The sequence below is a fragment of the Numenius arquata genome, chromosome 2 (genome assembly GCF_964106895.1).
Source record: "Numenius arquata chromosome 2, bNumArq3.hap1.1, whole genome shotgun sequence".
Taxonomy (NCBI): domain Eukaryota; kingdom Metazoa; phylum Chordata; class Aves; order Charadriiformes; family Scolopacidae; genus Numenius; species Numenius arquata.
The window spans coordinates 9,378,030-9,405,030 of NC_133577.1; the positions used below are offsets into that span (position 1 = coordinate 9,378,030).

At 41.9% G+C, this 27,001-nt stretch overlaps 1 protein-coding gene across 4 annotated transcripts in view; it reads right to left on the reverse strand.

The window, feature by feature from the left end:
* Positions 1–27,001, reverse strand: part of ARID1B (AT-rich interaction domain 1B) — a 343,106-nt gene that overhangs the window by 56,546 nt on the left and 259,559 nt on the right. For all 4 annotated transcript variants that reach the window (XM_074144442.1, XM_074144445.1, XM_074144443.1 and 1 more), the window contains 2 exons: positions 12,737–12,916; positions 6,026–6,353 (listed from right to left, as the gene is read on the reverse strand). In XM_074144442.1, coding sequence (XP_074000543.1) covers positions 6,026–6,353; positions 12,737–12,916 — 508 coding nt within the window. The remainder of the gene's footprint in view (positions 1–6,025; positions 6,354–12,736; positions 12,917–27,001) is intronic.

The following is a 27,001-nucleotide window of genomic DNA, read 5'->3' on the forward strand; positions in this document are numbered from 1 at the left end:
TATACTCTCTCCAGGGATTAAAGACGGTGAGTCTTACTGTAGCACTTCAAGTCTTCCTGCTGCATAACTGCAGCTTTTAAAATCACAATTAGAATTTTAAACCCAAGTTTCAAGATAAAAGGGTCAGACTGGAAAATACCACATAGAAATTGACAGGCTCTAGGATGTAAAACACCTAAAAGAGTTCTGGTTTTTATTTATATTATTATTCTTTTTTAAAAATTTATTCCCATTTCCGCCTCGTTCTTTTTCCTTTTGACATTTTAATGCACCATGTCCATTACTATATTTCCTCACCAGTACCTTCTAGTCCATCAGCAGTGCTGCATTACCCTGCTGTTGGAGAAAATAATACGGAAAAAGTGCTTTGCTGGCACCAGCGACATGGAATATGAATTATACATACAGAGCAGGAGAGAAGTGCTGATGGAAGGTTAGTCTGTGCGTATGCGCGCAAGAGTGCGGCTTCATGTATATACACATACATACTAAAAAGAAGACATACAGAATGCACATTTTAAACTCATTTACCCTAATTGCAACCGTTTCTCTGTACAACAAAAATTCTCCAATATCAGCACAGCTTTTATAGATCAGTTTTAGGACTGAATGAAAACTTACCTAAATTCTTCTGACCGTACCACGATGAGGCTGCAGTACCTAAGCAGCTGCTAAGCAGTTTACAACCAGAACCACGTTCTAGAGTGCCTAAAAGTATGTCAAAGCAATGCAACACCACACATTACTACGGAGACTGAACACCATTTCTCAGGTGGCACGGAGAGCAGCAGACGATAATGTAAATATCCACCTCAATTTAGCAACCCAATGACCGGGATTTAAAATGGTCAGAGGTTGCAAATAGCTAAGCTGGATCCCAATTCCTCAGTTTAATAAACCACTATGTCTAAACCGTCCCCTCCAAAATCAATGCCACTGAATTCTAAATTCATTCAATCTATAAAAAAAATTGCTTTAATTTACAAAATTGCAACGTGCAATCCTGAGAATCATATTAAGGTACAGTACACCGAGGTCAAAGACGCTGCCTTCAAAGACAGGATTGCTCCTCATGTAGGCACATCAAAACTCATTTTACAGTATTTAGTTCGGGTATTGATAACTGCAGTTGCACCAGCGAGAGGCTCATTTTAGCGTCCAGTTGGATGTGTGTTTTACAGGCAGCTAGTCCTGAATTACATCTTCCTAAAGCTGCACTGCTAGCGGTATGTAAGCCAGCTATTTCACAACTACATTTTTACCTTTCCGTATACTACAGTCACGCATTCAACTGCTAGGAAGACATGCTCAGAATGACACTTAATGCTAGCACAAGAGATGCCGAAAATGATGATGACAAGCATCTAGCTCCACAAACGTCTGTTGACTTCAGGTGTCAACCTGATAATCCATTTTCAAAAGTGTGTACTGGGCACTTAACTGTAGGAAACAAAAACTCATAGAAAACATGTACTCCTAAAAAGTTTCAAGTTGGGCATCCACAAACTGAGGAACTCAAAACTGGCTGATACTAGAAGATCTTGGCTAAATTTGCCAGCGAAAACACCATCTCATTTGCTTAAAATTGCTTGCTTTTACTGAAGGCTTACTGTGTTGCAGGTCTGTATGCACATAAACATCTATCACTAGAAATACATGTATTATTCTAAGAACTACAATGTGATAAAAAACTATTTTTTTGGAGCCACCTGGTCCTCAGAGGCCTCCACTGGGTTCTAACCTCCAGCAGCAGAACCAGCCCTTGAGGTCTTCGCCAACGCCAGCCTAGGCTATGAAAAGTCTTTCCTTGGAGTTCAGTGGATACAATAGGTCTTCAACATACAGTCCTGACCAGTCATTGGGTGTGCTGAGACCAAGACAGGAAAACTATGTTTTGCAGTTCCTTCACACTGTCTTCCTGAAAATAAGGGGAACGACTATACAGGGTATTAGAGAGTTATTTAGCATCGCCGGCTGTAAATTGTTACCCAGACCAAGCTTAAACATCCTGGGTAGTGTGAAAATACAGATACTGCTAGTTCAATGAAGAGGTCTTCCCCCTTTATTTTCTTTAGCCTGACATGCTAGATATCAGTTGGGAAACACCAGCCTGCATGCACAAGACAGACCAGCACACCATAAGATTTTAGGTTACAGGGAAGGTATTATGTAGCTCTAGAAAGTATCTAAGCTTAACACAGAGCTGGCCTCAAGGTGAGGTCAAAGGCTAATTCAAATGGTGCAAACCCACTATCTTCCACAGCCACCGTTTTATTTATATGATTTTATCTTCTCTAATTAAAAGGGTGGTGGTCTGCACTGAGGATGATACCTAGGTATAACTGGCTGACACTCAGATCTTGATCATCCAACCCTGGTTAACAAACATTGATTTTTCTGCCCCAGTGGAAGTGATTTTATTCTGTTGCATGCCATTTAAATTCATTTTACACAGCTGCTTAGTGTGGCTTGGCAAGGCAGAGGCAAACCAGCTTTGTATGTCTAAATGAGACTCCTGAGCTGGTAAAGGATAGATTCTGTGGATTAACAGCTGAAGACAAATTTCTCTCCCCTATTGGTACTTGGCTACTGATTCAACAAGTTGACCTTGAAGGGGATCACAACCAACTTGTACAGAAATACCGCTGGGTAACAATCACTCTGACACAACCATTTCATTTTCTTCTTAATTCTACATAGAGGGGTGTGGTTTATAGCAATAAAAATCCAACAGTTTTTGAACCCCACAGCTGAATCTTACAAACTCAAGACATTCAAAGAAAAAGGCTGGGTACTATTCATGCACTTTGGCATATAACAGTGGATGTCCTTCCAGTTAGACAAAATAGTACAGCGTGAGTACAGCGTGAGTGCTCTGCCATTTCACTCATTTTTGCTTTTTGAACAGGAGAACCAGTAGATTTGTGTTCTTACTTTTTGTTTTGCTTTGTACTTTTTCATTTGCACGTATATGAATGATGTTATTAAGAAAACAAATAAACAAACAAAAGCAGCTACAGAAAACCGGTAATTAAAACTTGTTAATAACCACGAAGGCAGCAGTAATTTGGGTATTACAGATTTCCTATGGAGGTAACAACTGAAATAACATGATGGCGGGGAAGTCCATGAAACCGGAATCTCAGGTGAAGTTGGACTTGGTTGTGAGGGAACGACAGGCTGGGAGCCAGTGTAGATACCTTCTCCTGGTGCTGTGATTTATGGTATGGTTACAGAAATCAGAGTGCGAAGGACTCTGGTGAGAAAACAGTAGCTGCATTTCAGGTGAATGCTTTGCACTGGATACTCTCCTAAAAATTGTTCAACAGACTAACTGAAATTTTTCAAACACATGCACGCTCAATTACAGTGTAATAAAACTTTCCTGAAATTCCCATTAAGAAACCCTGTCATCACTCCTGCAGTACACCACCTCTCAGAAAGGGATCACACTTTGGGGGTTGGAGGTCACTGCCCAGGCAGCAATGACAGTCCCACCACCAAGTCAAGAAGACGGGGTAGCACAGCACCGCTGCGAGACAAGAACAACATCAATGAGGGGAGAAAGATGATGCCTGGGTCAGGGGGAGGAGGGATCTCATTCCTTCTCAGTGATGAGGTTCTTCATTTCCCTCTCGGGCACAAGGAGACAGAGCCATGCCAAAAGCCATGCAGGTGTGTGAGCGACTGGCATCCAGATTTTCATCCTACTCTCACAGTGGCATTAATAAAAAGAAAACAAAAAACTAAAATCCCTTCTATGATGCAAGTATTTATGTATCGTTCACATAATTTTTATATTGCTTCAGCAGCCAGATGGCATGTTCATAAACATTAAAAAAAATTGCCAAGGTCCCGCAGGAAGCCCAGTTTACATTGCTACCTACCCGTACTGGTCAGGCCGGTGCATCAAAGGGGCCTGAGCATTGCCATAGTTGGGGTGCTGTGAAGAAAAATACGGGGCATCCGCCAGCCCCAGACTGGCTGGGATAAGCAGGAGACCTAATGTATGGTGGCCTAAAGCAGAACAGCCTCTTTGGATTAGCTCTATCACAAATATGGATCAATACGGTCAAGTACATTCCTTCCATATGCAAGTATGGAGGACATGCAGGAATAGCCAAAAGCCATTATGCTTTCTCCCCTACAGTTGACTTGAGATCAAAGAGGAAAACAGTGTGCTTGCGACCGCCTGGCGTCAGAGGGGTGTGACAGGTTTCGCTCAATTTGCAGTTTATAAATAGCCCTTTTGCCAGTATTTCCAACAGAGCTTCGATGACTGCACAGCCCTTCCACAGGTGCTGGATTGCTCGAATGGGCAGTATGTGATGGAAAGGCTCCGAAATGGTGCAGTTTTGCCCAGGCAAAGCTACAAACCCAAAGCAGTTTTACAAAACTGACTTGGGAGGAAGGGTGTGAGATAGGAGCAGTAATCATTTCGCCTAGTTTTTGATCAAACACCACACACTACGCCCAAAGTGTAAGTTGAATCACAACCAGATATTTTCCGCTTCACACAAAATCTTTTCTTGCTGTAAAGACCGAGAAATGTGATCTTTCATTACACGATTATAAAGAAAGTTTTCCTGCAGCTGCAGTGATGGCCCATTTATTCCTTCATGCCTGACCTATCAGCTTATAGCCTAAACCAGAGAGACAGAAGCAGACTTTCGTAAATCCTACTAGACAGGTCTGTTAAAACAAACAACACAAGCAAGAGACTGCTGGTTCACGGGTATCTGCTGGAGCACGGTCTGTTTTAAGGGAGTGCAGTTCTATTTTACTGAAAAAGGACACGAAAGACACTAAATTTACTATTATTGTTTTAAGAGTTTGCTATCGCTTATCACTAGAAGCCACCTGCCTTCCAAACTCACAAAACAAGAAAGCAACAGATGCAGGGACACATTAGCTTCCTATTTCCAGTTTTAAACTGCGCCCTGGAATTAGAGCAACCCTACTGTCCGGAAACACTGGTCTTGAATGATAAAATACCTGTACGTGTATATGTGCATCTCTGTATGCATATGCAACAGTAAATGCAAGATGCTTAATACACACATACAAATATGCTTACCAGAAAGTGCAACCAACTTTGTGTAATTCTCAAATGTAATGGAACCTCTTGTAACAGAAAAAGATAATAAATACAGTTACTTGAGTTACTTGAGTCCAGGGAAATGTGGAAATTACTTCATCTGAAAAACTTCCCAGAAAACATGATTTCATTGCAAGTATTCAGGCATCTTAAGAATAACCATGGACAGAAAAGTGCCTTTGCCAAAATCCATGCACAAATGGCATCATGCAGTTATGCTGCCTGAAGGGAAGACAGGAAGCCAGATGATGGCTCCAACCTCTACAATCCTGTTCACAGGTTCTTACGGACGCATAAGTGGCAGTTATCAACTCCAGATAACTACAGATTGCTTTTATGCCTCTCTTTATGCCTTTTCCCTCCAGCTGCTCCCCTCAGCCTGCCCTCCTCTCCCCCTCCGCATGCCCGCCCAGGAACAAGAACATCCCGCAGAAGAGAGCTGCCACCAGCGCTGCTGCTCACAACGTGGGCAGTAAATGGAAGAGCTGATGGGCAGCTTCAGAAGATTCCTTACTCTCTGGCAGGGGCAAGCTGCCAAGGACATGTTGGCCCTCTCTCTACTGGAGATAAAAAATATATATATCCAGCTAATTAATTTTAAGTTACAGAGAGCTTCTTTTCGACTCCTAATGTCACTGCAACCCTGTGGGTTTTCCTAAAGCCTACAGTGCCAAGAACCAAACTGGAAGTGGCTGTCATCTCCATTGTCACAGCTGCTTTTCGAGAGGATAACTCAAATGCACAAAAGCATGCCTTCCCCTTACGTTTAAGGAAAAGTATTCTTCCCACACATCATCATCTCACGGAGATAAGGGCACAGACAGAACATGTATAAATGCATATGCACACACCTATACAGTGCCGTTACTTCAGAAATGACAGAAAAACATTCCTACTGGTTTAAACTCCTTCCACCTGGAGGCATACCTGCTCTGAGCGGAGTTTGCAGCAGCCTGCATCACTGCAGCAGCCGCCTCCTGTGCCTTACGGTTCACAGTTGGCATGGGTGGGCCCATCCCGGGGCCTCCCTGCTGAGACATGCCAGGAGAATTGGGGGTCATGCTGCTCATGTTTCCAGGAAACGGTCTGCTCTGCATCCCAGCTGATGGCATCCGTCCCAGGGGCACGGTACCGCAAGGCTGGCTTGGCCCCTGTCCGTGCATCTGACTGTTGGCATTTATACCCATGCCAGGTCCTGGGCCACTGTAACTTGTGTTGGGCACGCCGCTGTACGTCGGTGGTCTGGAGTAGTTTCCTGAACAAAATGATAAAAAGCACAGAGAAAAACATTAACTTTTTGAGCAAATATTTCTATTTAGGAAGTCAGCAGCTGCAGAACCTACACACGTGAACCGAACTGAGCTATGCTGGCCTCAAAGTCAGAACAGCTTTTTCACCACGAGGACAGACAAGCAGTGGAACAAGCTGCCCAAGGAGGTTGTGCAGACTCCTTCCTTGGAGGTTGTCAAGACCCAGTTGGATAAAACCACGAGTAACCTGCTCTGATCTTGTATCTGACCCCAATTTGAATACAAAGTCAGCCAAGAACAACTCATGAACACCCTTCCAACCTGAATGATACCATGAACTTGATTTTCAGGTACCCTCAAACATTTTCTGCCTAATATATGTCATAGGATAACAGAAAATACAGGAAAGCACAGCCTGCAGAGGGTTAACAACATAGCACACAGTACAAAACCGCCTCACGCAGTAAAGAGATAGGTGGCATGTAAGAAACCCATTACATAAGCTCAAGGGAGAATCTTATTTTTGTAATTTCATCTTCTCATTCTTCATCTTTCTGCAATTTCAGCAACAGGCTACTCTCACCAGCTTCTTTCTTCTAACCGTTCTGCCCATTTGTGTCAGAGATGCTTTGGAATGGACCAGTGAGGACGGGTGCTGGCCTCGAGACACATTCCCGCTCCCTCCTGCCTTAAGTTCAAAATTTGGCTATTCCAGCAGAAGGGGTGGTAGCTTACAGCGCACCTCCTCTGGGAAAACTAGTATTACAAGAGTAATCAGCAACAGTACAAAGATGCTAATATAAACAGGTGCCTTATGAAGGATGGCATGAAAACCTGGCTGACCCCAATCTACGTTGTCATTGGAGCAAACTGCTCCACTTGCAGCAGCTTGACTCATTTGAGGGCCGATTCTCCTACCCTGTTAAAAGCTTAAGAAAAAGCCAGTGAGTGTGTAGCACTCAGTGTTACAGAAATACACCCAAGCAGCATGAGAAAGAGAGGAAAAAAAGGTGGAGATATGATAGAAAAGTATTTTAGGAAACGGATCACATTACACTACTTCAGTCATCAGTTTTGACTTGTCTTTATTTCCATCTCATCCAGATTAGTGGAAACACGACCCGTTCCCTCCCTGTGGGATGCCGCAGAGCAGAGCTTCCCGACTACTCTCAGATATTCCCACGCTCGTTCAAAGGCAGCAGCCCTTGGACTCTTCCTCTGAACATGGAGATCAGCCACGTTTCTCCTCAGGCCTCAGCTACCAGGCAGAGGAGTCAGTGGCATGCAACTCCTGTTTACATTTAAAATAAATATATTCATCCATCATTTGAATGCAGACATAATTAATTCACATGCTCCTGCTGCTGTGCTTTGGTTAATCCTCTCCTCCTCTCCACTTGGTAACTGACTCACTCTGCTACAAGTTCTCCTCAGCGAGAGCGCGTGCGACCTACGCTTCCCAAGGAAATGGAGAGACAATTCTCTTCTGTTTCAGAAACCAAGTTTCTGCCTGGCAGTCTTCACGGAAGGATCCTCAATATGTGGTTCAACGGAGATGAAAGGCTCCAGACTCAGCTTTATGCTGACTTCAGGCTGCCCTGTCACTTCTCCTCCTCCTCCTCCTCCTCCTCCTCCTCCTCTAGGCTTGGCCGCTGGCAGCTGACCATTTCTCTGTTCAGCGAGCCATCGCCCCTAGCCAGAGTTCTGGTTGTGAGACCTGCTCACGCCACACTTCTGATCCAACATACGTGACCACAGACTGAAGGGTTCATTAGCTTCATGCTGTTCTGCTTAAAGGTGCAACACACCACTCGGATGTTGCTCTGGTTTTCCAGTGGTTTTGTGCAAGAAAAACGTAATGCAGCAAGATGGTGTATATGTGCTTTTAAAGATTAACACATTTTATGGACATGCTATTAGTAACATTGCTTCCCAAAGTGAAGCAAATTCCCTCCCTAGACCAGCAGACGCGATATCCATAATCACTGGGAGCTACTGTCAGTCCAATTTACATAAAGCCAATGTGTTTTGTCAGTCAGGGTCCACAAAGTACGGTTCAGCAGCATGCTTGGAGGAGCAAACACCAATACTAAACACTATTGCTGTTTTGATGCTATTTTGAATTGGGACAAAAAATCTCTTCTTTCGTGTTTTGGCTTCTCCAGCATAAGCACAACACAGAAAAAAACAGCGAAATCTTCTCCATAAAAATATGTGGTTCAGTTAAAATAGCTCCTAATCATTCATCTCCAGGGATACACGTCCAAGAGCATGGGGAAGTGGTATCTTTTCAGTAAGGGAAACAAGTTTAAATGTTTTTTCCATGTTTTTTTTTTCCCGAAGCATTTCCTCAATACCTCAAGTACTAGCTATTCTTATACCTTTCCCAGACCATGAAAAAAAAAAAAAAAGGCAAAATAAAAGCCAAACAAAATACAAGAGCAATTGCCAGGAATGAGGAGTGCAATCTTATTTCCATGTTTCTCTAATAGATTAGTAATTTGTTGGCAGTGGCTTTGACAGAAAACAGATGGATGCAGCATTAAACACAATGAATGCAGCAGATGCTAGGCCAGCCCACATCAGCTGGACGTGTCAGGCAGCCAAGTCCAAGAGCCCACACTTTTCAAGTGGGTACAAGCCTGGCAGCAGCGGCTGTACAATAGTACTGAACAACTCCTCCCCTCCATATCCGTGGAATTTTTGATTCCAACTCCCCCTCGGCAGAGTAGAATTGCACCCAGAGAGACGACAACTCAAGTACATGGGAACAACCAAAGCAGTAACTGGAATCAGGAAGAAAAAAAAAAAAAAAGTATAATGAAGATAAAATATAAAAAAGCCTAGTAACAACCTGCCAAAGACAGATGTTCATACTTACTGCTGAAACTCTGGTCCACTTTGTCCAGGTTTGCTGAACAAAGCGCTCTGACATCTTGCCATTTTTAGGCAAGCTGAAAAGAGGGAAATTTGAGAACTACCTGTGAGTTTTGCTTTCTGCTTGAGAGACACAGGTCAGATTCACGGTATTAAAAATAGTATCTTAAAATCATTTTAGAATTTTTTACATGTTCACTTAGCCACCAAGTTTTTCTTGTACAGACAATTTAAAGCTGTTGTTCTGAGTTCCTCTGAAACTATTTTACCTAGGGGACTTCAGCAGCTACAGTTCATATTTAAGTCTTAACTCCACAGGCTGCTGCATACGTGGGTCTGGATTTGGAGGTCCAGACTCTCGAGACACTTAGGGCAGCTCATCCTTAGGATGCTACCGCATTAATTAAAATCTAGGATTAAAATCAGTGGGAGCTAGATAGCAAAGTGCTTTTGTGAAATGAGCCCAACGTTAAAGATTACAAAGCACAAATACTCAATTCATATTACTTTACTACAGACAAAAGGGGGTTAAACTTACTGTGAAGTTCTGGGGTTGTAGTTCAAACATACTCAGCAGTAGTCGCTCTCTTTGTTATGCCCAAACAGAACAGTTTTACTGGTGATTTGAGTAAGAAAAGTTAGGCAGACGGGATGCATTTCTGATATGTTTTACTAATCCACAGGAAGTTTTTCTCTGCCTCGGTTTTAAAAGACCCAACTGACTACAGCATCCGACTGCTCTCCAGAGTGCATTTAAGGGACATTTTGCTGTGGCAGCAGTTTGATGCTCGGGTCATAGACCAGAGCTTCATTAGCCCCCGAGCTAGATGCTGTCCAAATACAAACCAAAGAGACTGCTTCTTTCAGTAACAACTTCCATTCTTGCTCTGCTTTTTTTTTTTTTCATTGGGGACAGGAAAATGCTGGATTTTGATGCAAAATTAAAACTAATGTTCTGTACTGTGTGCTTCAGTGTTGTATCACAGACACACAGAAATGTGGAGCCAAAGCCATTTTTTATTTTGGTAGGAAAGGGTTTCACAGGATTGGACTAGGTCCTCAGTACAGAACTGCTTCCTGGGAAAATATATTCTACTCTTATTATAGACCTAAGTGTCATGTAAACACATGAAAACCAAATAAATCAACCATATGCATGAAATGGATCATTCTGCTCTCGTGAACTGGGGGCTAATAATTCTTCCCAAACTTACTGGTGTAGTCTTTCGTATGGTAAGCAATTCCTCCGCAGAGAAAGGACACCAGCCTTGAGTAACGGTTTTCAGGACAGCACCTAGTGAAATCTAGCATTCAAACTAAAAGCTTAATGTCACAGAATGCTTTGATGCATATATGGAAATACATGTCCTGTCAAACTCAGCCTATGCTTAACAATATTCTGGAGGAAGACCTATGTGAACAAAACATAGAAAGCAAATAAAATCCTTGAGAATTATTTTAGTTTAATAATTTAAGAACTTGGTTGTAACCCAGGTAATTTTTAATATATTTGTTATTTTGGCAATAAAAGGCAAATGAGGTAACATTATTATATATTCATCATTGCTGGCATATAATTGCGCTTTGTAAGAGGGTATGTTTAGAGTTGCAATTACAGATTACTTTCATTAAAAATGAAAAATGCTATTAAAAACTTAAATCCAGGTAAATACATGACTTTGAAATATCACCATCTTCATCCCCAGATTTTATTAATGGCCACATTAGCCTGGTGAAAATGTAGTATTCTTCTGCCCTATTTGTTACCTGTAGAGCTGAAAGTCTGCAGGCCCCTAATTTTACGATGACCAGTGCACGGGATCACCGGTACTCTCCAAGAGCTGGCAGAAGAACACGTTTTTCATCCATCACACTATTCACCAGACCCTTCTGAAACGGCCTGTTAATGACAATGATGCTCATTTTCTTCCTGCCCCTCAAGTTCACTTTTTAATAGCCGTTTCTTCCTGACCGCGACCCATAAAATCATTACATAGGCACTTTCATCTGCAGAGGGAGGAAAAGAACTGCTGAACTCAAGCAAAAAAGAAAGTAGTATTCGGCGTGTTACTTAAATGCATTGATTTAGTACAAAAACCTTTCCATTCAATCAGTGTGGATGGCTAATGTTTTACTGCACTTGACACCCACTATTCCCATGGTTCGGAATCTCAGCAGCAGCAGTACAGCTGGAAGTCAGGATAGCACATCATAAATCCACTGGATTTTTACCAGTTAAGCTAGTTGCTCACTGTGCAGATAAAAATAAGCACTTGGACAGCATTTTATGGCCACAAAATGCTTTCCAAATAAAAGGAAAGCACCAGTCAACTGGAGTTAGGTAATTAATCTTCACACATGGCTATAAGGCACTACTAGCCCCATTTTACGGTTAAGGAAAGCGAAGCAGAGAAATGAATCTACTTGCCTAAGTTGAAAGATGGTGTAAAAGGCAGAGCCAAAATTAGAAACTGGGAAATCTTGGCTTGTAGCCCTGTGTTCAGAACACTACAACAAATGTGACCCAGAGATGAAACAGAAAGGAACATTGCGCATGGCAGCAAGGCTCCCTGCAAACAAACATCAGAACTAGTTCTCAGAAACTCCAGAGACGAAAATAACCATCCTTGCTAGCACAGGCGAGCCACCGAGCCCGCCCTTACAGAATTTCCCATCGCTGGCTCCAATCCTTTTTGAGGACTTTAAGTAAGAAAGCAATAGTAGGAAGTGCTGAAATAGAAAAGCTTCTTTATGTACCTCTAAAGAAAATACTGCCCCTTATATATTCTGTGGCTTGACTTCAACTTCATTAAACCCCTTAAGAGATGCATACTTTATAAAGGTTATCCATTAAAGGCAAAACAATAGACAAGTTCAAGGTTGTCCAGGGGCAGAAATTGTGTATTCTATTTTTGTTTTAGTCCTCCAACAATTCTGTCAAACAAGCAAAATAAAAGGAACTGTCTCTCAGTCTGAAGGGTTAGTTAAGATTCACAAACCGTATGCATTAGAGCTCAATATTATATTCCCACAGTAGCCACTGTATTATTATGCTCGTTAGAAGACTTTAACCCTCACAGTCACCACACCTTTTAAGATTGGCCTTGAGATTCCATCTAAGAAAAGAAATCCTATTTTGGGATTGGTGCCGAGACCCTTATTCCATGCTTGGTCAAATGCGTCCTCATTGCAGAGACGAGATGCTTGGGCTCCTAAACAACGGCCCTGACAATGCAACAGATTCATCATTTCCTTGCCCAATTTAAGGTCACTATTTTTATACAGAGAAAGGTGCTAGTAACAGAAGCAGCTTCTTCCACAAGGTGCAGCTGCACCTCTGAATGACAGTTTTGTTTGTTGGGGGGAGGGTGTTGTGGTTTGTTGTTGTTTTTTTTTTTTAGTTTTTGTTTGGTTTGTTTTGTTTTTAAGAAATCACATACCTACCGACATACACGATATAAATGTATATATATATAAAAATTATCATACATATTACCAGCAAGCATTTTACCTTGTGGTGCATACTGGCTCATCTGAGGCCCATAAGTACCACTTGAATTACTCTGCTGAAAGCTACCGATTCCAGGATGCACCTGGCCTCCAGGTGAGGGATGTGGTGACATGGAAGGTCCAGTTTGCTGAGGTCCATACTGTGACATTTGAGGGTTCCTCTGTATGCCTGCCATAAAACCTGAAGGGAAGAAAAGAACCAAAGCAAAGATTAATATTCAGGTAACCGTTCTTTATTTAAGAAGTTTTTGCCATTTAAAAAACCCAACCCTCTTTAGTTAATCTTTAGGTAAAAAAAATTAAAGGCGATTATCTGCATTACCTAATAAGTACTAGGGAATTTGCCTGATGACTTCTGGTGTGAGTATCATAACTTCCAAAATTATAGGTTGCTCGTAATGTGTAACTTCAGCATATAGAAATCCACTGTAAATATTCCTATTGTGCACAAACTCTCAGGAGCTAAAATTTCCCTTTATGCGAAGACTAGTCATACCAGCCCAAAAAAAGAAGTCATTTTGGTGTGTATTCATGCTCTAAGTCCTTCTTTTGGTCTGACCCCAGCACACCTGGGGACAACCTCTTCTTTTTCACTTCCGTAAAGATATTAATGAATCCCAATTTCATTTAAGGTTCAAAAGCTACAGCAAGAGACCTAGTGAAATGCTATAAAATCTAGATGCTTCAGTAAAGTAACAGAACAAAGCCTATGAAATGGAAGAAAAAGAGGGTTTTGCGGCGGGTTTTTTTTAAGTTTTCATGATAAACTGGGAAAAATCCTGCAACCCCTGCCCATGAAAGGTCTATGCAGGGACCTGAAAGGTTTTAGTGCTGCTTTCAGCATCGAAGAGGACGTGCTGAGGAGTCAGTGAGGTCTGATTTCTGGAGGAAAATCGCTTTCTTTTTTCTCTTCTGCTTGCATATTAAATTTCACCTTCCCGTTTCTCTAGAGGCAAAACGCGAGCGGACTGAAGGTCAGAATTTGCTCTGCTGCTGCCGGCGAGGCCGATGGGGGCTCAGCCATGGCCGGTGAGGTGGGAGACACCTCCCGCTGCTGCCCGGTGGGCCAACGAGCAGAAGCAAGTCTGCACTTTGGCCTGTCCTAGCACAGGTTCTGTGCTTTGAGGCCACAGAGAGCTGAAGCCTTGCTGATGAAAGGTGCCCGTTTCCCCTCCCCTCCGTTAGCTTTAGTGGCAGGTACGAGGTTGAAAGCCAAGAGACACCTTGCTTGGCAGCATTAGTGATGCCTCTCCTTACAGGAGGGGGGAACAGAAGAAAGGTAAGGTAAGGTAAGGTAACCCCCAACAGTGAGTGGACAACTGGACTCTGCTGAAGGGAAGATCAGAAAAAGGAAAAAAGAGAAAAGGGGAGAGAGGGGCAAAGACAAGTTAAGAGGACAGACAGAAGCGGGTGACAGGAGGAGGGAGAGGTGGCAGAAGGATGACTATCCCAAAGGGTCAGGGTGTCCTCCTACTAGTTAGCATCAAACATCACACAGACTGAATGCTCAACACCTGATTAATGAAGAGAGCTAATTTTTTCTGAGCCACATACAGACACGTGAGCAAACTCCTAACTGAAAACATCGAGGTGCTATGGCTCCCATGACCAGGTGGCCCAGAGGTCTCTGTGGGGACCACAGCCCCAAGAAGCACGTCCTGAACTCGACAGAGTAAGTTTCTCACGCTAGCGCTGATGTTACAGGCACAGTAGGTGACAGCGGGCAAACAACCTTCCTGCCTTTCTGTGGGTCGGCCTCCCTGTTTGTACACTGGTGACAAAGCACTGTACGAAAGGGGACAGCATCCACGTTGCAGAAATGAAAGGTGGTGTGTACTCTACCAGAGATCAGGCTTTGAGTCCAAACACCTGAACAGTTTCTGAGTCCTCCACAAACCTTCGCTATACAGCATACTTCTCCATCCACTAAAACCCAACCAGAGAGACAACAAGGTCAATGTTGCAGGTTGTGAGGAGAAAAACCAGGAGCTGAGATGATCTTGCACACCCTTGTGCCCAGTTCTTTCATGCTATGAACATGAAATTCAACTCAACTCAACCCATAACGTGCTAAAACTCTAATAACTGCAAGGTTTGGCAGAATACACACAGAGTTTTCCTGATCTTTGTGAAAGCCCCAAGACAAGGGGTTTGATCACACATGAATTGCAAAGTCAGAGCCTGGCACCCGCTCTGGAGGAAGCTGGACCACAGGCACTGGCACAGCAAATAACCATGGCTAAAACAGCGGATTGGAAACTGTCCTGTACCGGTTGGAAAACTCCATGCTTCTGCAAAGGAAAGCTCGTATGACCTTCTCCTCTTAGCTTTATTTTGAAACAGACCCCTCGATTTTTAAAATAGTTCCACTCTGAGCACAAATCTTATTACAAAGCCTATGCCTTCTGCCGACAGTGCTGTAACTAATTTAGAAACCTAATACAATCGTATGTCTGTATGAAATAAATGCTCACATTCCTGACACACATACACCATATATATCACACTCGTGGGATCCATTTAAATGAAAAATTTTGTACTGGTCACACTAAGTTTTTTATTATAAAGATAGTAAAGTTACTCTTGCATCTAGTACAGAAGTGAGGGTTTTCTGTTCACCGTGGGCCTTTTAATCTATACGAGATAACTTTCCAAACATTGTGCTAGTGATAAAGGTTTTTCATCCCGGTTATTATTGCAGGCAGTACTTTTCGTAACACCACAAGGACGGATGACACATTGAAAAGCTATCGCTTGTACGGGTTGTAGTGATTTCCAGTAGTGATGCAGAGAGACTGCTGGTTGTTGAATCTAATGGAGAACATGGACTAATATCTAATGGAGAACATGGAGAACATCAGTTTTAGCCAGCTCTGCTGTTGTCAGAAGGGCTCCTGAAGGGATTAGAGTAATAAGTGAAATAAATGTTTCCACTCAAATAACCTCTTCTTCAGGGAACTTCTCCTAATCTGTTTCTGATGCTGTGGAGTGGACTGCGTGGCTATGTGTACAGTCATAAATAAAACATGCCAGGACCACTCCCTGGCCTGAAGAGTGGTGTGTCATGCTCCTGTCCATCCAGCTAAACCTTCTCCTTCAATCCTGATAGTCCTATCTGTATGACTCCTGTGCCCAGCCCCTTGTGCTGCCTCATCCGTGCCCTGGGCTGCAGCTCAGGGAGTGCTCACGGGCATCGGCCAAAACCATGCCATGGGGCACACCAGTAATTCAACAGAAGAGATAACTGCGTGGTACTATTCAAACTCATGCTCTGCTCCTAGTTTACAGAGAAGTTGATTAACACTGCAAGAACAGAACAGACTCCTTAACAGCTTTTGATGGGAGGCATGAGTTTCATCATCCCAGAGGGTGTGAGATCCCTCTCAAATGAGGTTGGCTTTGCTATCTTCTCTTGAGCATGGACACGTAAGGAAATAAGGAAAAGGAAGCCTTTTTCCTTTTTCCTTCCTGTTTCCAGGAAGAACAGCTGTGCCATATTATATTCCATCACTGTCTGTATGGTGTGTTGAAGCACGACCTTAAAATAAGTCATGCTCCAACTTCCTTCCAGAGAGCAGATGAGTCATTTCAGCTATAGATATGATGTGGAGAAGAAGGTAAGATCAGGTCTTTACTGTGGTCTGGATTCCATTACAACAAAGAGGAGTTTATCCTCATCTTCCTCAGTGAGAGCCCAGTGAACCTTCAGAGATCTGTGCATGAGTTTGAAGTGTTTCAAATATTTGCAGAAAGCTCAGATGGCTTAGAGAGAAAAGGGGCTCCTGGTCAAGACATTAGCATTCTTGCATCATAAAGAGAAAACAACATCAATTCTAGAAATCTTATCAGAAATGAAAGGGAGCAGCTGGCATACATTCATTTTTCCTTATTTACACACATTTTCCCTAGTGTTCAACTTCATTTTATAACCGATACAAAAAGAAATAAATTTTCTTCCCAGAAAATTAGATCTAAGATAAAGTTTGCTTTTGCAAGAAGGGAAGTAGGATTACATTAGAGCTGCACAGGAGTAAAGGCGGTGGAGTGATTCAACAGCCAGACTGCCTCTGACATGTCAACCTCGGTGACAACAAGGTGGGGTTTTTTGTCTTTTAAATAAACTGCTAGGAAACAGCTATGAGTTAAGCCTTTATAAAGTGCAATGGCAACACGCTCATCAGTGAACAAATCTACTCCCTTCCCTTAATATTAGTGATAAAAGAGGTACAGATGATGCTTTACTCACCATCACAACAAGAGATTACTTACTGAATAAACACTTGAGTGGATTTTGGCAAACTAAGCTATTTTGGGAGTAGCTGAATATAGTCATCCTGCCAGAAGTATTCTCTTCCGTTTCAGTTATTTTTTATACTACATTTATGTACCTGAAGAATGGTTGCCTGTATTAAAACCCAGTTTAAAGTTGTAGACTCATCTTTGCATTTTTTTAATTCTAAATGAAACAGTAGCAAACTATTAACAATTATCACCCCCTAAGAATAACAACCTATGTTTGCATCTTCAAAAAGAACATGCATACAAGGTTTAAAAATAGTCAGGTAGCAGCATATTTTTCTTTCTTTTTAGAAAAACATAGAGAAAAAATACAAAACGTGTAATGCTTATGATAGCAGTATTTCTGCTCCTTTGATAAAGGAAAAGACAAAAATGAAGCTTCTGTTGTCCTATACAGTACTAACGTCTGGTAATATACATCATATAGCTAATACCATTTATGATGCCTTTGTAAACCATTTAAAATCTTGTTTTTCCCTTATGCATGTATACACACAAACCAGATAAGCAACAGTAAATTACTAAAGCTTCATGAAATTACGCGCTAAGGTTGTCTTAATTAGATTTGTACACTGACCAATACAAAATCACCTGTTTGTTGAATACTATTCTCCTTAGCGAAAAACACCCACCGAATGTGCTGGGTGTTGCTGTAAAATCTGAAATGGGATTCTTTTGATATTTTAAAGTCGTGGCGGCTTGAATAGGAAAAAAACTTTCCGGGAAAGTAGGAGTTCAAAGACAAAGGAAGTGACCGCAAAGTAACAGGTTATTGCCTCACCGCTGACTGACAGCAACCGTCTCCTGGCACTCACTTAAGCCACAGTCGATGCGAGGTCTTTTGACTTAGCCAGGAGTAGTGCATCGATTTTCATGAATGAATTAAACCTGAAAGCACGTGGAACACCTACTCATTTTAAGCTCAGGCAAACTTTGGAGTTTACGGCGATAGCAGGTCGTCGTTACATTACACGGTTGATAAATAAAAAAAGAGGTAAGGTACAACTCGCAAAGGTACTTTGTAAAAAATAACTTATGTAAAAAAAAAAAACCACATCAGGCTATCGCTCTTTCTGGAGGGGCACGCTTAGTGACAGAGCATGGGAGCAAAACAACTGAGGAACCCTTCTGGGAATAAGGAAGTTCCCCTTGTTCAAGGGCAGAGGCTAAAAGCAGGGGCAAGACAGGCCTATTACTCAGAAATTCACGGAATAAGAAAAGCAGAAAGAGAGTGGAGGTGCTCACTAATCATCAAATTATTAGAGAAAAATAACATACAATTATCTACTACAAATCAGCTCAAAAAGTTTAAATATGTGAAAGGAGGTATTTTCCACTACCTATAAAGGAAAAACTTGTGGTTTTTGGGGAATCACACAAATTTCCAATGCTTGGTATGTTAGCAAGGCACTGGCCAATACACTTGAGAAAACAGAGCAAATGTTTGCACACCCATGACACGGTTTTTGGCAGACTTTCCTTCCCTCAGACAGCCGTACGGGCTGCGTTCACTATCTCAGGATTCTCACCAGAGAATACAACAGAACTGAGACAGATCTAAAGCGGCGCCTCCCAAATGCAGCTCGTCCACGGGTAAACAACACTGAGACAGACGTGGCAGGGTAAAGCTCAACAATTTGATGATTAAGGGCCTGGAGCATCTGTCTTATGAGGAAAGGCCGAGGGACTTGGGTCTTTTTAGTCTAGAGAAGAGAAGACTGAGGGGGGATCTGATCAGTGTTTATAAATACTTAGAGGGAGGGTGTCAAGAGGATGGGACCAGTCTTTTTTCAGTGGTGCCCAGTGACAGGACAAGAGGAAATGGGCACAAACTTGAATATAAGAAGTTCCATCTAAACATGAGGAGGAACTTCTTTGAGGGTGGCAGAGCACTGGAATAGGCTGCCAGGGAGGTGGTGGAGCCTCCATCTCTGAAGACATTCAAAACCTGCCTGGACACGTTCCTGTGCAACCTGCTCTAGGTGGGCCTGCTTTGGCAGGGGGGTTGGACTAGATGATCTCCAGAGGTCCCTTCCAACCCCATGTCATTCTGTGAAACGAAAAACAATCTTCTGTGCTGCGGATATAACAAAATTTGGCACCCTGCTAGCATGGCAGGAGGCTCGGGAAGATCTCAGTTGGACTGAAGCTCACCCTGGCCCACCCGTCTCAGACGGCAAGGACAGCTCAGGAAGTCTTTGGACTGGTGAACCACGTCTGGGTTTTTGCCCAGCTAAACATGTCCACAGCCAGCGCCTCGGAGCACTGCAAGGAAACATCCAATGGAACAAAATTCACACGTTAATGAAGTGGTTTAGTAACTGAAAGAGTTCGTTACTCTCACATAAAACTGATGTATCAGGACCCTAAATATGCAACCAGGTTGTCTGCTCAGACTGACGATGGTGCTGGAACAAACATCTCCAAATGGTGTGTTCAGATCTGGAGATGAGCAGCTTATGGACTGTAGGAGCTAAGAAAAGACTGTTGTGCCATTGCTTATGGGGGGACACCGCTACCTGGTCACAAACCACTTACTGTCGCTGGCAAAGAATGGCACGGTACCTCCCCAAGGTGCTACTTAAAATATACATTAAAAAGGACACAAGGAGAGAGATTCAGATACTGGAAAAAATCTAAGCAGCCAAAAATTTTATACAAGTCTAAACAAATAACAGCAATGAAGAAACTAGGGAAGGTCTAACCCACGTACCAGAACACAACCCAAGTAAATCAAGTGAAACCATGTGGGTGGCAGAAGAAACCCGGCCTCTAGAGCAAGCAGGCACAAGATTTCTTTACGTTCCAGATAATGTACTTTCCTCAGCTCTTATTCTCACTTTCCAGAAGCCAGCCTTACTAAAAGATGCCCAGCTGGACCGGTGACAGCACATATGAAACCTATGTTTGTCATACATGGAACATCGGACTTAGTAATACACACTACAGTGAGACAGGCTGGTGATCATGAGTAGATCAGTTTGCAGTGTGAACCTCATTTAGATGATGCAAATACTATTTCTTAATATTTCTTTCCAGTTAATTGCCAAAAAAAAAAAAAATCAAATAAATAAAACACCTTCACAGACAGATGGCAAACAAGATTCTGATCCATATTTAGCACAGCTAAGTTACAGCACTGCACCAATACAGTATCTTTGGACTGGCTCTGGTATGAACCTGTTAGATGTCTCCCAAGCGGCAGCACTGACACAGGTAATACTTAGGTATTGAATACACCAGATCTTTGCTGATATCCTTGGTACCGAGTGAACACTTCTGCTGACAAGCAACTTGGGCAACTGAAAGGTAGCAGCATAAAAAAATGTACTGAGACCAGTGACATAGAAGAAATGAAAAGGCTTATTCTTTAGCCTCTAACAAGAAGGCTAATATTCTTCTCAATATTAAGATTTTTGCTCATATAAAAGCTAAAAAAGGATTTTGAAATCCTCATTTATTTAATAATCTATTTTTTTAGAAAGTCCCGAAGAGTTTTTAGGAGGAAGTTCTTTATCGTTTCCTTGATTACCATGAAAAAAAAAAAAGTATCTAATTTCTACATTGAGCTCTTCTTCAGCCCACATAAAACATTGTCATGTTCTCCAAGTCCCTCAGGGTGCCACTAAAAACATCCAAAGTTCTCTAGGCCAGAGTAACAGTGACATGGTCCCTTTAGTATCTGGACATTTTCATGTTGGCATCTGCTAATATCTGCAGAACCACCACCACATTTCTTCAAAGAAATCATCCATTCAACAAAGGATGTTTCTCTGCTTATGTGAAATAGCAGTTATGAAAAACATCACGTTTGCAAAATTGGGGCTTCCTGCAAAGATCACTGCAGTATTTCTCCTTTTCATAAAAGGATCTACGTTCTGTTTAAGAAAAAACACTGGATCAGTTTTATTCATTTTTTTTAAAGTATTTTCTTATTATGCTTTAATATCTAGCTTACAGTCTCCTCACTGTTTATTTGTCTGACTGCTTCTCTTCACAATGTGAATAGCTTTGGGGAAGATGGAAACTAATGACCTAGCTAAGGTTTTAACCCAGACCCCCCAGTGTTTTACCAGCTGTGCTATTAGGTTAACTGGCCGAATCTCTTCTGCCTCTCTCTCTGATATTACAAAACCCGGGCTATGTATAGCATGCAATAATGTTTAAATTTTTTCCCACCCCTAAACGTCCCTCTGCTACTGCCTAGCCTTGAAATTCATATAATCTATCATTGATAAATTAGAATCTGGGGAAGGATCAGACAGATTACCCAGATGGTAGCTGGGGAAGAAATATCCAACCTTTCCTAATGCAAACCTTGCGTAATGCTCTCTGATGTAAATTATAAGTGCTGAGGGCAGAGAAGGAAAGACATTTGTGGAGATGCTGATGCACAGACAAAACAAAAAAACATTGCTCATCCACCATCTTACACATAATTTGTTACTGTGACGTGCCTTACGCAAGATGCTTTTACTATGGTGCTTGGAAAATTGGGGTAAGGGTGAATTGCAGTACAAAAGCATCCCACTACGCCCTCCCAAACGCCCCCAAAGCGGATCCTCAATTTCAGCAAGTAGCTTGGGCTGCTGGAATTAATTTGAGCAGCAACATGAAAAACCTGAGGAGTCCGTCTGCTTTACACAATCAACATTTGTCTAAGTTTCCCTAATAACATGCATACTTATGAAAATCGCGGAGGAGAGCAAAGAAGGAGAGGCATTTTTCAACGCGTAATGTGCAAGGCCTGCAGGCTTAATGGTCTAAATTTCAGGTTTGAAAAATCTACCCTCCCTGGAGATTCCTGTTCAAAGCTTCCATGGATCAACTCAGATCTTCCTTTTCATGAAGTAAATATATCGAATACCATGAGATATATATGGATTTTGTGGACAAGACTAAAATACACACGACATGTCTTTTCTGTCTTGCACACACGTAAAATAAATCATAGTGTTTTTTCAAAAATACAAAATCAGCATGTTGTTCCCAGTCCCCAAATGCCTTCATCTCAGTCTTATTTTACCATGAGTTGTGATTTGACCGATTCTTCCCTTCCTTGATTTGCAGTTGTCCCCTGACAAGTGTTTATTCTGCAGGCTTTTGGAATCCTTTGGGATAGAAAGAACTACCCAGTGTTAGCTATTAATATATACATTATACAGATTTCAGCTCACTGCCCTATATATTACGAAGACGTAAAGGGTCTTAGATCAGAAGTTCTTTATTTTTAGAGAAGCTTCATAAAAAGGTTAACTTAGGTACTGAGGGAGCAGAGTGTCCTGGAAACGATGGTGCTGCCGAACAGGCAGAGCGCAGGCGGCTCCCAGTTTATAGGCCACCATGGGAAGCTGTCCCAGGGACAGGGATTGTACCCAGTAACCTCACGTCGAGCCTGGCGACAGGAACATTGACTGTCACTTTGTCAAGTTCTTCATCACTGACTGCTTGTGGCTTATCTCGCTCCCCGAGCCCAGAGGCAGGGAATCTGACGGCTGCCTAATGAAGTCAGTGGAAACTTTTCTATTGAGAAGTCTCTCTGCTAGCAACTAGATAAACTCTCTCGGAATAATTCAATTCTGTGCCCTAATCTCAAAAAGAGAATCCCCAATTTAGTTTAAAAAATGAAATAAAGATTCATCCCCAAGTATAACAAGATTTAGCATCAGCAAGAAGAAAGCAATGACCAGCTGCTAGTATACAAAATTTACTTGGGAGACCTGATTCCGGGTTTTGATTGTACAGATATTATTATCTACTTCAAATCCTACTTCTACAGTTTTGCTCTCTCCCAGCGTGACTTATCACGTGTAAATCATTCCCTTTCCTCCTTCCGTTCTTCTTGCAGATGGCCAATACTGCTGTATATTCAGTGTAGGCCACAATTAATCAGATCAACCTAAAGCTAAAAGGCTGGTATACGTTAGAATTCCAAGTACAGCCTGAAACCAGCATCCTGAAATGGCAACTGATTTCTTTAAGAATTAAACCAGGTTTGGCAGAGTAACATCATTTCTAATTCTTTCGGGCAAGAAAAGCAGATCTTGCTGCAATGCTTGAGAGACAAACAGACCCCAAACTATTCGTTCCCACAGCTCAGAGTGAAAACCAGTGACTTTTTACTAATCAAAGTTGACACATTGTAAGCTTTTTCTGTTGTGCATTGCTACACGGTGTAGTACAATACAAACAGGTACAAAAATGAGGGTGTTGGCTGCTATTGCAATTAAAATATAGTGTGCATACATTTAAAAAACCTGCTCGTCACACCAACACTACCTTTCAGGGCTCTGCACATCCGCTTTTACAATCAAATTAAAAACGCACTGGTAAAAAAAATGATAGACTGATCCTTTTTAAAGACTGTTGATAAATTTAGCGCTCACTAAATTGAGAAAGGAGCGTAACATCTTTGAGTCGCCAAAGAAGTTTGGTGCACAGCTCTGCTGCATGGCTCTGCCTTCACATCCAGATCAGCTCTGTATGTTCCTGGGCATCATGTTCCTATTTCATCACGTGAATCGAGATGAAAAAGAGATGCTTTACAGAGCTATGAAATGATGCAATGAAATAACTCCTTGTAAAGACACGTGATGGTTTCAACTAAAACCTGCCTTTCCTCCCTGTGTGACGCACTTTTCTGGCTGTGTTGAGGACAGAATTCCTCCAACCCCAGTTTTCTGTGCCTGAAGATGTCCCCCCGGCCCGGCAGGGTGTCCCTGCGTACCCGCTGGAGCTCCGCTGCTCCGCGCTGACCCAGGCGGAGACGGTTACGTGCACCGTGCGGGAGAGGCACTCACACATACCTGTGGCTTTGCACTCAGAGCATGTCTCAAGCACCTTTCTTTAAGAGCCCGAAACACTTCAGTCTACATCAAGTAAACTTATTACCAAGTCTGATTTAACCTTAAGTGGTGTCATCGTTAACATGGCAAGCAGAAGAATTTTAATGACAAGACTCATCTTATTCTCTAGCTCCTCAGTGCTCTGAATAGATCCCAAATCCCCAAATGAGAGCAAAAAAACGTATTCTCAGGGAAAAAGTCTTTTTAAGATCTAAAAGCAAACTACAGTATCTTTCTTGTTGCAATAAGAATTCTTTGATCTATTTTCTACCTTCTGGTTTCTTTTTTTAAGAAGAAAATAGATTTCAGGGAAAAGAATCTCTACCATCAAATGTCAGTATTAAGCCATAAATCTGATCAGGAATTGTAGGTGCAAACCACCAGATTGGTATTCTGTGTCTTCCACCCAAGCAAAAACATTTATATTTTGTTAGAAGAAAATACAGGACAGTGGAATTTATGTTATGACTGTGTACAAATAAGCAGGCCCAGAAAACAGCTGAAGGGGAGAAAAATACCTATATGAAATCTAATGGGCAAATTAGGAAATTGTAGTTACAGGAATTCAGTTGCTACTTAGTGTTTATAGGGAAGCACAAAGAGAACATCAAAATGCCTGATCACATCCCATCTGTTACTACCTCTTGCTGGATAACATCTTGGCTGCCAAAAAAGCTATTTAAATTTACTACTTTGCAGCTACTGATAAATATCACTTCTGCAAAGATCTAATACTAAGTAAGGACTAGATCTGAGGATAAAGCTTACAAGCAGTTGTGTCAAAAAGATCCAAATTTTGCTTAGTGTAACACCTGTGCTCCTACAAGCCTGCAGTTTCTTACTCCCTGTCTGTGATATGTTTTTAATAGAGCATACAACTGTACAACAATCCTCAAAAGCTGGATCGTGTCAACAACAGAAAGAAATAAAGCTAGAACGGGAAGAATGACATAAAAAAAAAGAAGAAAAGAAAAGGTACTGGGAGGAGGTGACAGAGAAGAGGAAGGCTACTATTCAACAATTTTGGAGGTGCTTACTCCAGGCACTTTCCACATAGATCTGACAGGCACAGAATGGTGCCATGAAACTGCCTCCAGCGATGGAATACATTTTCCAGCACATCACAGCAGCTGCAATGGCATCAATTCTGCTTGCAATCCATGTCCAAACAGAAAAGTTCTCAGTGGTCCTATTTCAGCATATCTCAAGGACTAATTAAATCCTCATTACTATCTTCTAATTATTCCAGTGCTCTGGGATTTCACTGAGCAAGTCCCCAATGGTGCATTAGATGAAAAGGGTTAAATAACCTGTGTTGATTTTGAGACTCCAGATCTATTTCAGACCTTTAGCATATCATCAGCATTATCATGAATATTTAACTATGTACCGCTGTGAAAATTATAAGGAGAAAACAATTAAAGATTTTTTAAAAATTAATTCTGACCCATATACATTTGCACTAATAAATAAGGCTTCTTTAAGTATCCCCATTATGAGAGTGCTTGCTAGAGTAATAACGTGAAGTCATTAACTGTTTCCATTAAATTCAATGGTTTTCAGGAGCTCCCAATTCACTATTTTAATATAAGACTGAAACCTGACATATCCAACTGGAAAAGCATGAAAAAATATTACCTAAAAGTTGGTAAATTTTCTGAGCTTTTTCAAAATTAGGTAAGGAACCATTCATTTCTGCAGGGGTAAAAGTGCCTATTTCATCATTATCGTGACACATATTCTCCCATTGGCATTTGCATAAGTGAGTATTCATATATGCAGACAGACATCACCCTTTGGTTATGAAAGTAAGAGTGGGAGTACAAGCTGATGGCCAGGATGGGAGGCTGCTTTTTCACACTGACGCTTCAGGAATCTGATTTAGGTGGTCAGTTTGGATATGCTGGGTTTCTATTTGTTCCATACAAATAACTTCTAACCCACTGAGCAGTTCTGGCTACTAAGCACCTCCTCAAAAGTGCAGCTTCCAAGCCCCAAACAGATGAGATAAGTAGGTACAGATGAATATAAGGAACTCGAGCGACTGTGTACCTCAACTATTTGCCAAATGGTTATTTGGTACCACCAGCTCTGGTACCACTGCTGCCCTGCCTCTGGGGGCTGATGTAACTAAAGTTATTAAAATGCTTTGACTTCATTAAACACGAAAAATCAAAATCCTACTTTTGATCATAGTAAAGAAAAGTCTGGAGTAGCTGTATCAGAAACAAAGAACAAAACATGCATCCCTCTTCCCCCTAGAAGCATAGCAAGTTTCAATGACTAGCTTAACAACTCATGACTATGTTTTTCTGTGGTATCCCCAAGTAATGGCAATTGCTGGGATTCAGGAGCAGTCAAATGCACGTGCAGGTGAGCGGGCATGGCTACTCCTGCTTCTCCAAGAGAGTTCTGACCCCAGTCCTGCACCGCCTGCTTCCTCTGTCTCCAGAGCTCTCCAGCTCTGACAGTCCATTAAGGTGTATCGGACTTTACTTCAAGTCCTACTTTCAAAGACAGGGGAGCTGAGCCATTGGTTATGCACATAAAAGTACATGCAATTTCTTCTTGCCTAGGTAGGCAATGTGTGGTGGTAGAACTGAAAAAGTTTCATCGATTGGGCATCAGACAGCAGTGGCCAGTTACCGATTCTGGGACGAGAGCAGAAGTGGGCTGCCTAGAATAGAACGCTCCATTTACACTGACTCAGGTCCAAACGTCCTACAGCTTGAGCAGGACATGAAAACTTCTCAAATTATTTTAAAAAAAAGTAAGTATTTTTATGCTTATTACAAGAAGTATGAAATAAGCTATATAAAAAGCAAGCTGAAGAGCACAAAAAATCCAGTCCCCCAAGAAATTCTTATTACTGCACATACGCATATACGTCACCAGTCCCCTTCTTCCACACACAGAATGTATACGTAAAAATATGCTCATTGCTTCATGCTGCACTGTATGACAGGGGATGTATAGTCTTAGGCAGGCAAACATAAAAATCCCAGGTGGGTGCTGAGCAACCATGGAAAGCAGGGTAAAATATAATCAAGCACTTTCATACTAAAATAAATAAGTGTAAACTTAATGGTTCAAGGTAGTGGCTTAGCATCCAGAAGTGCTAC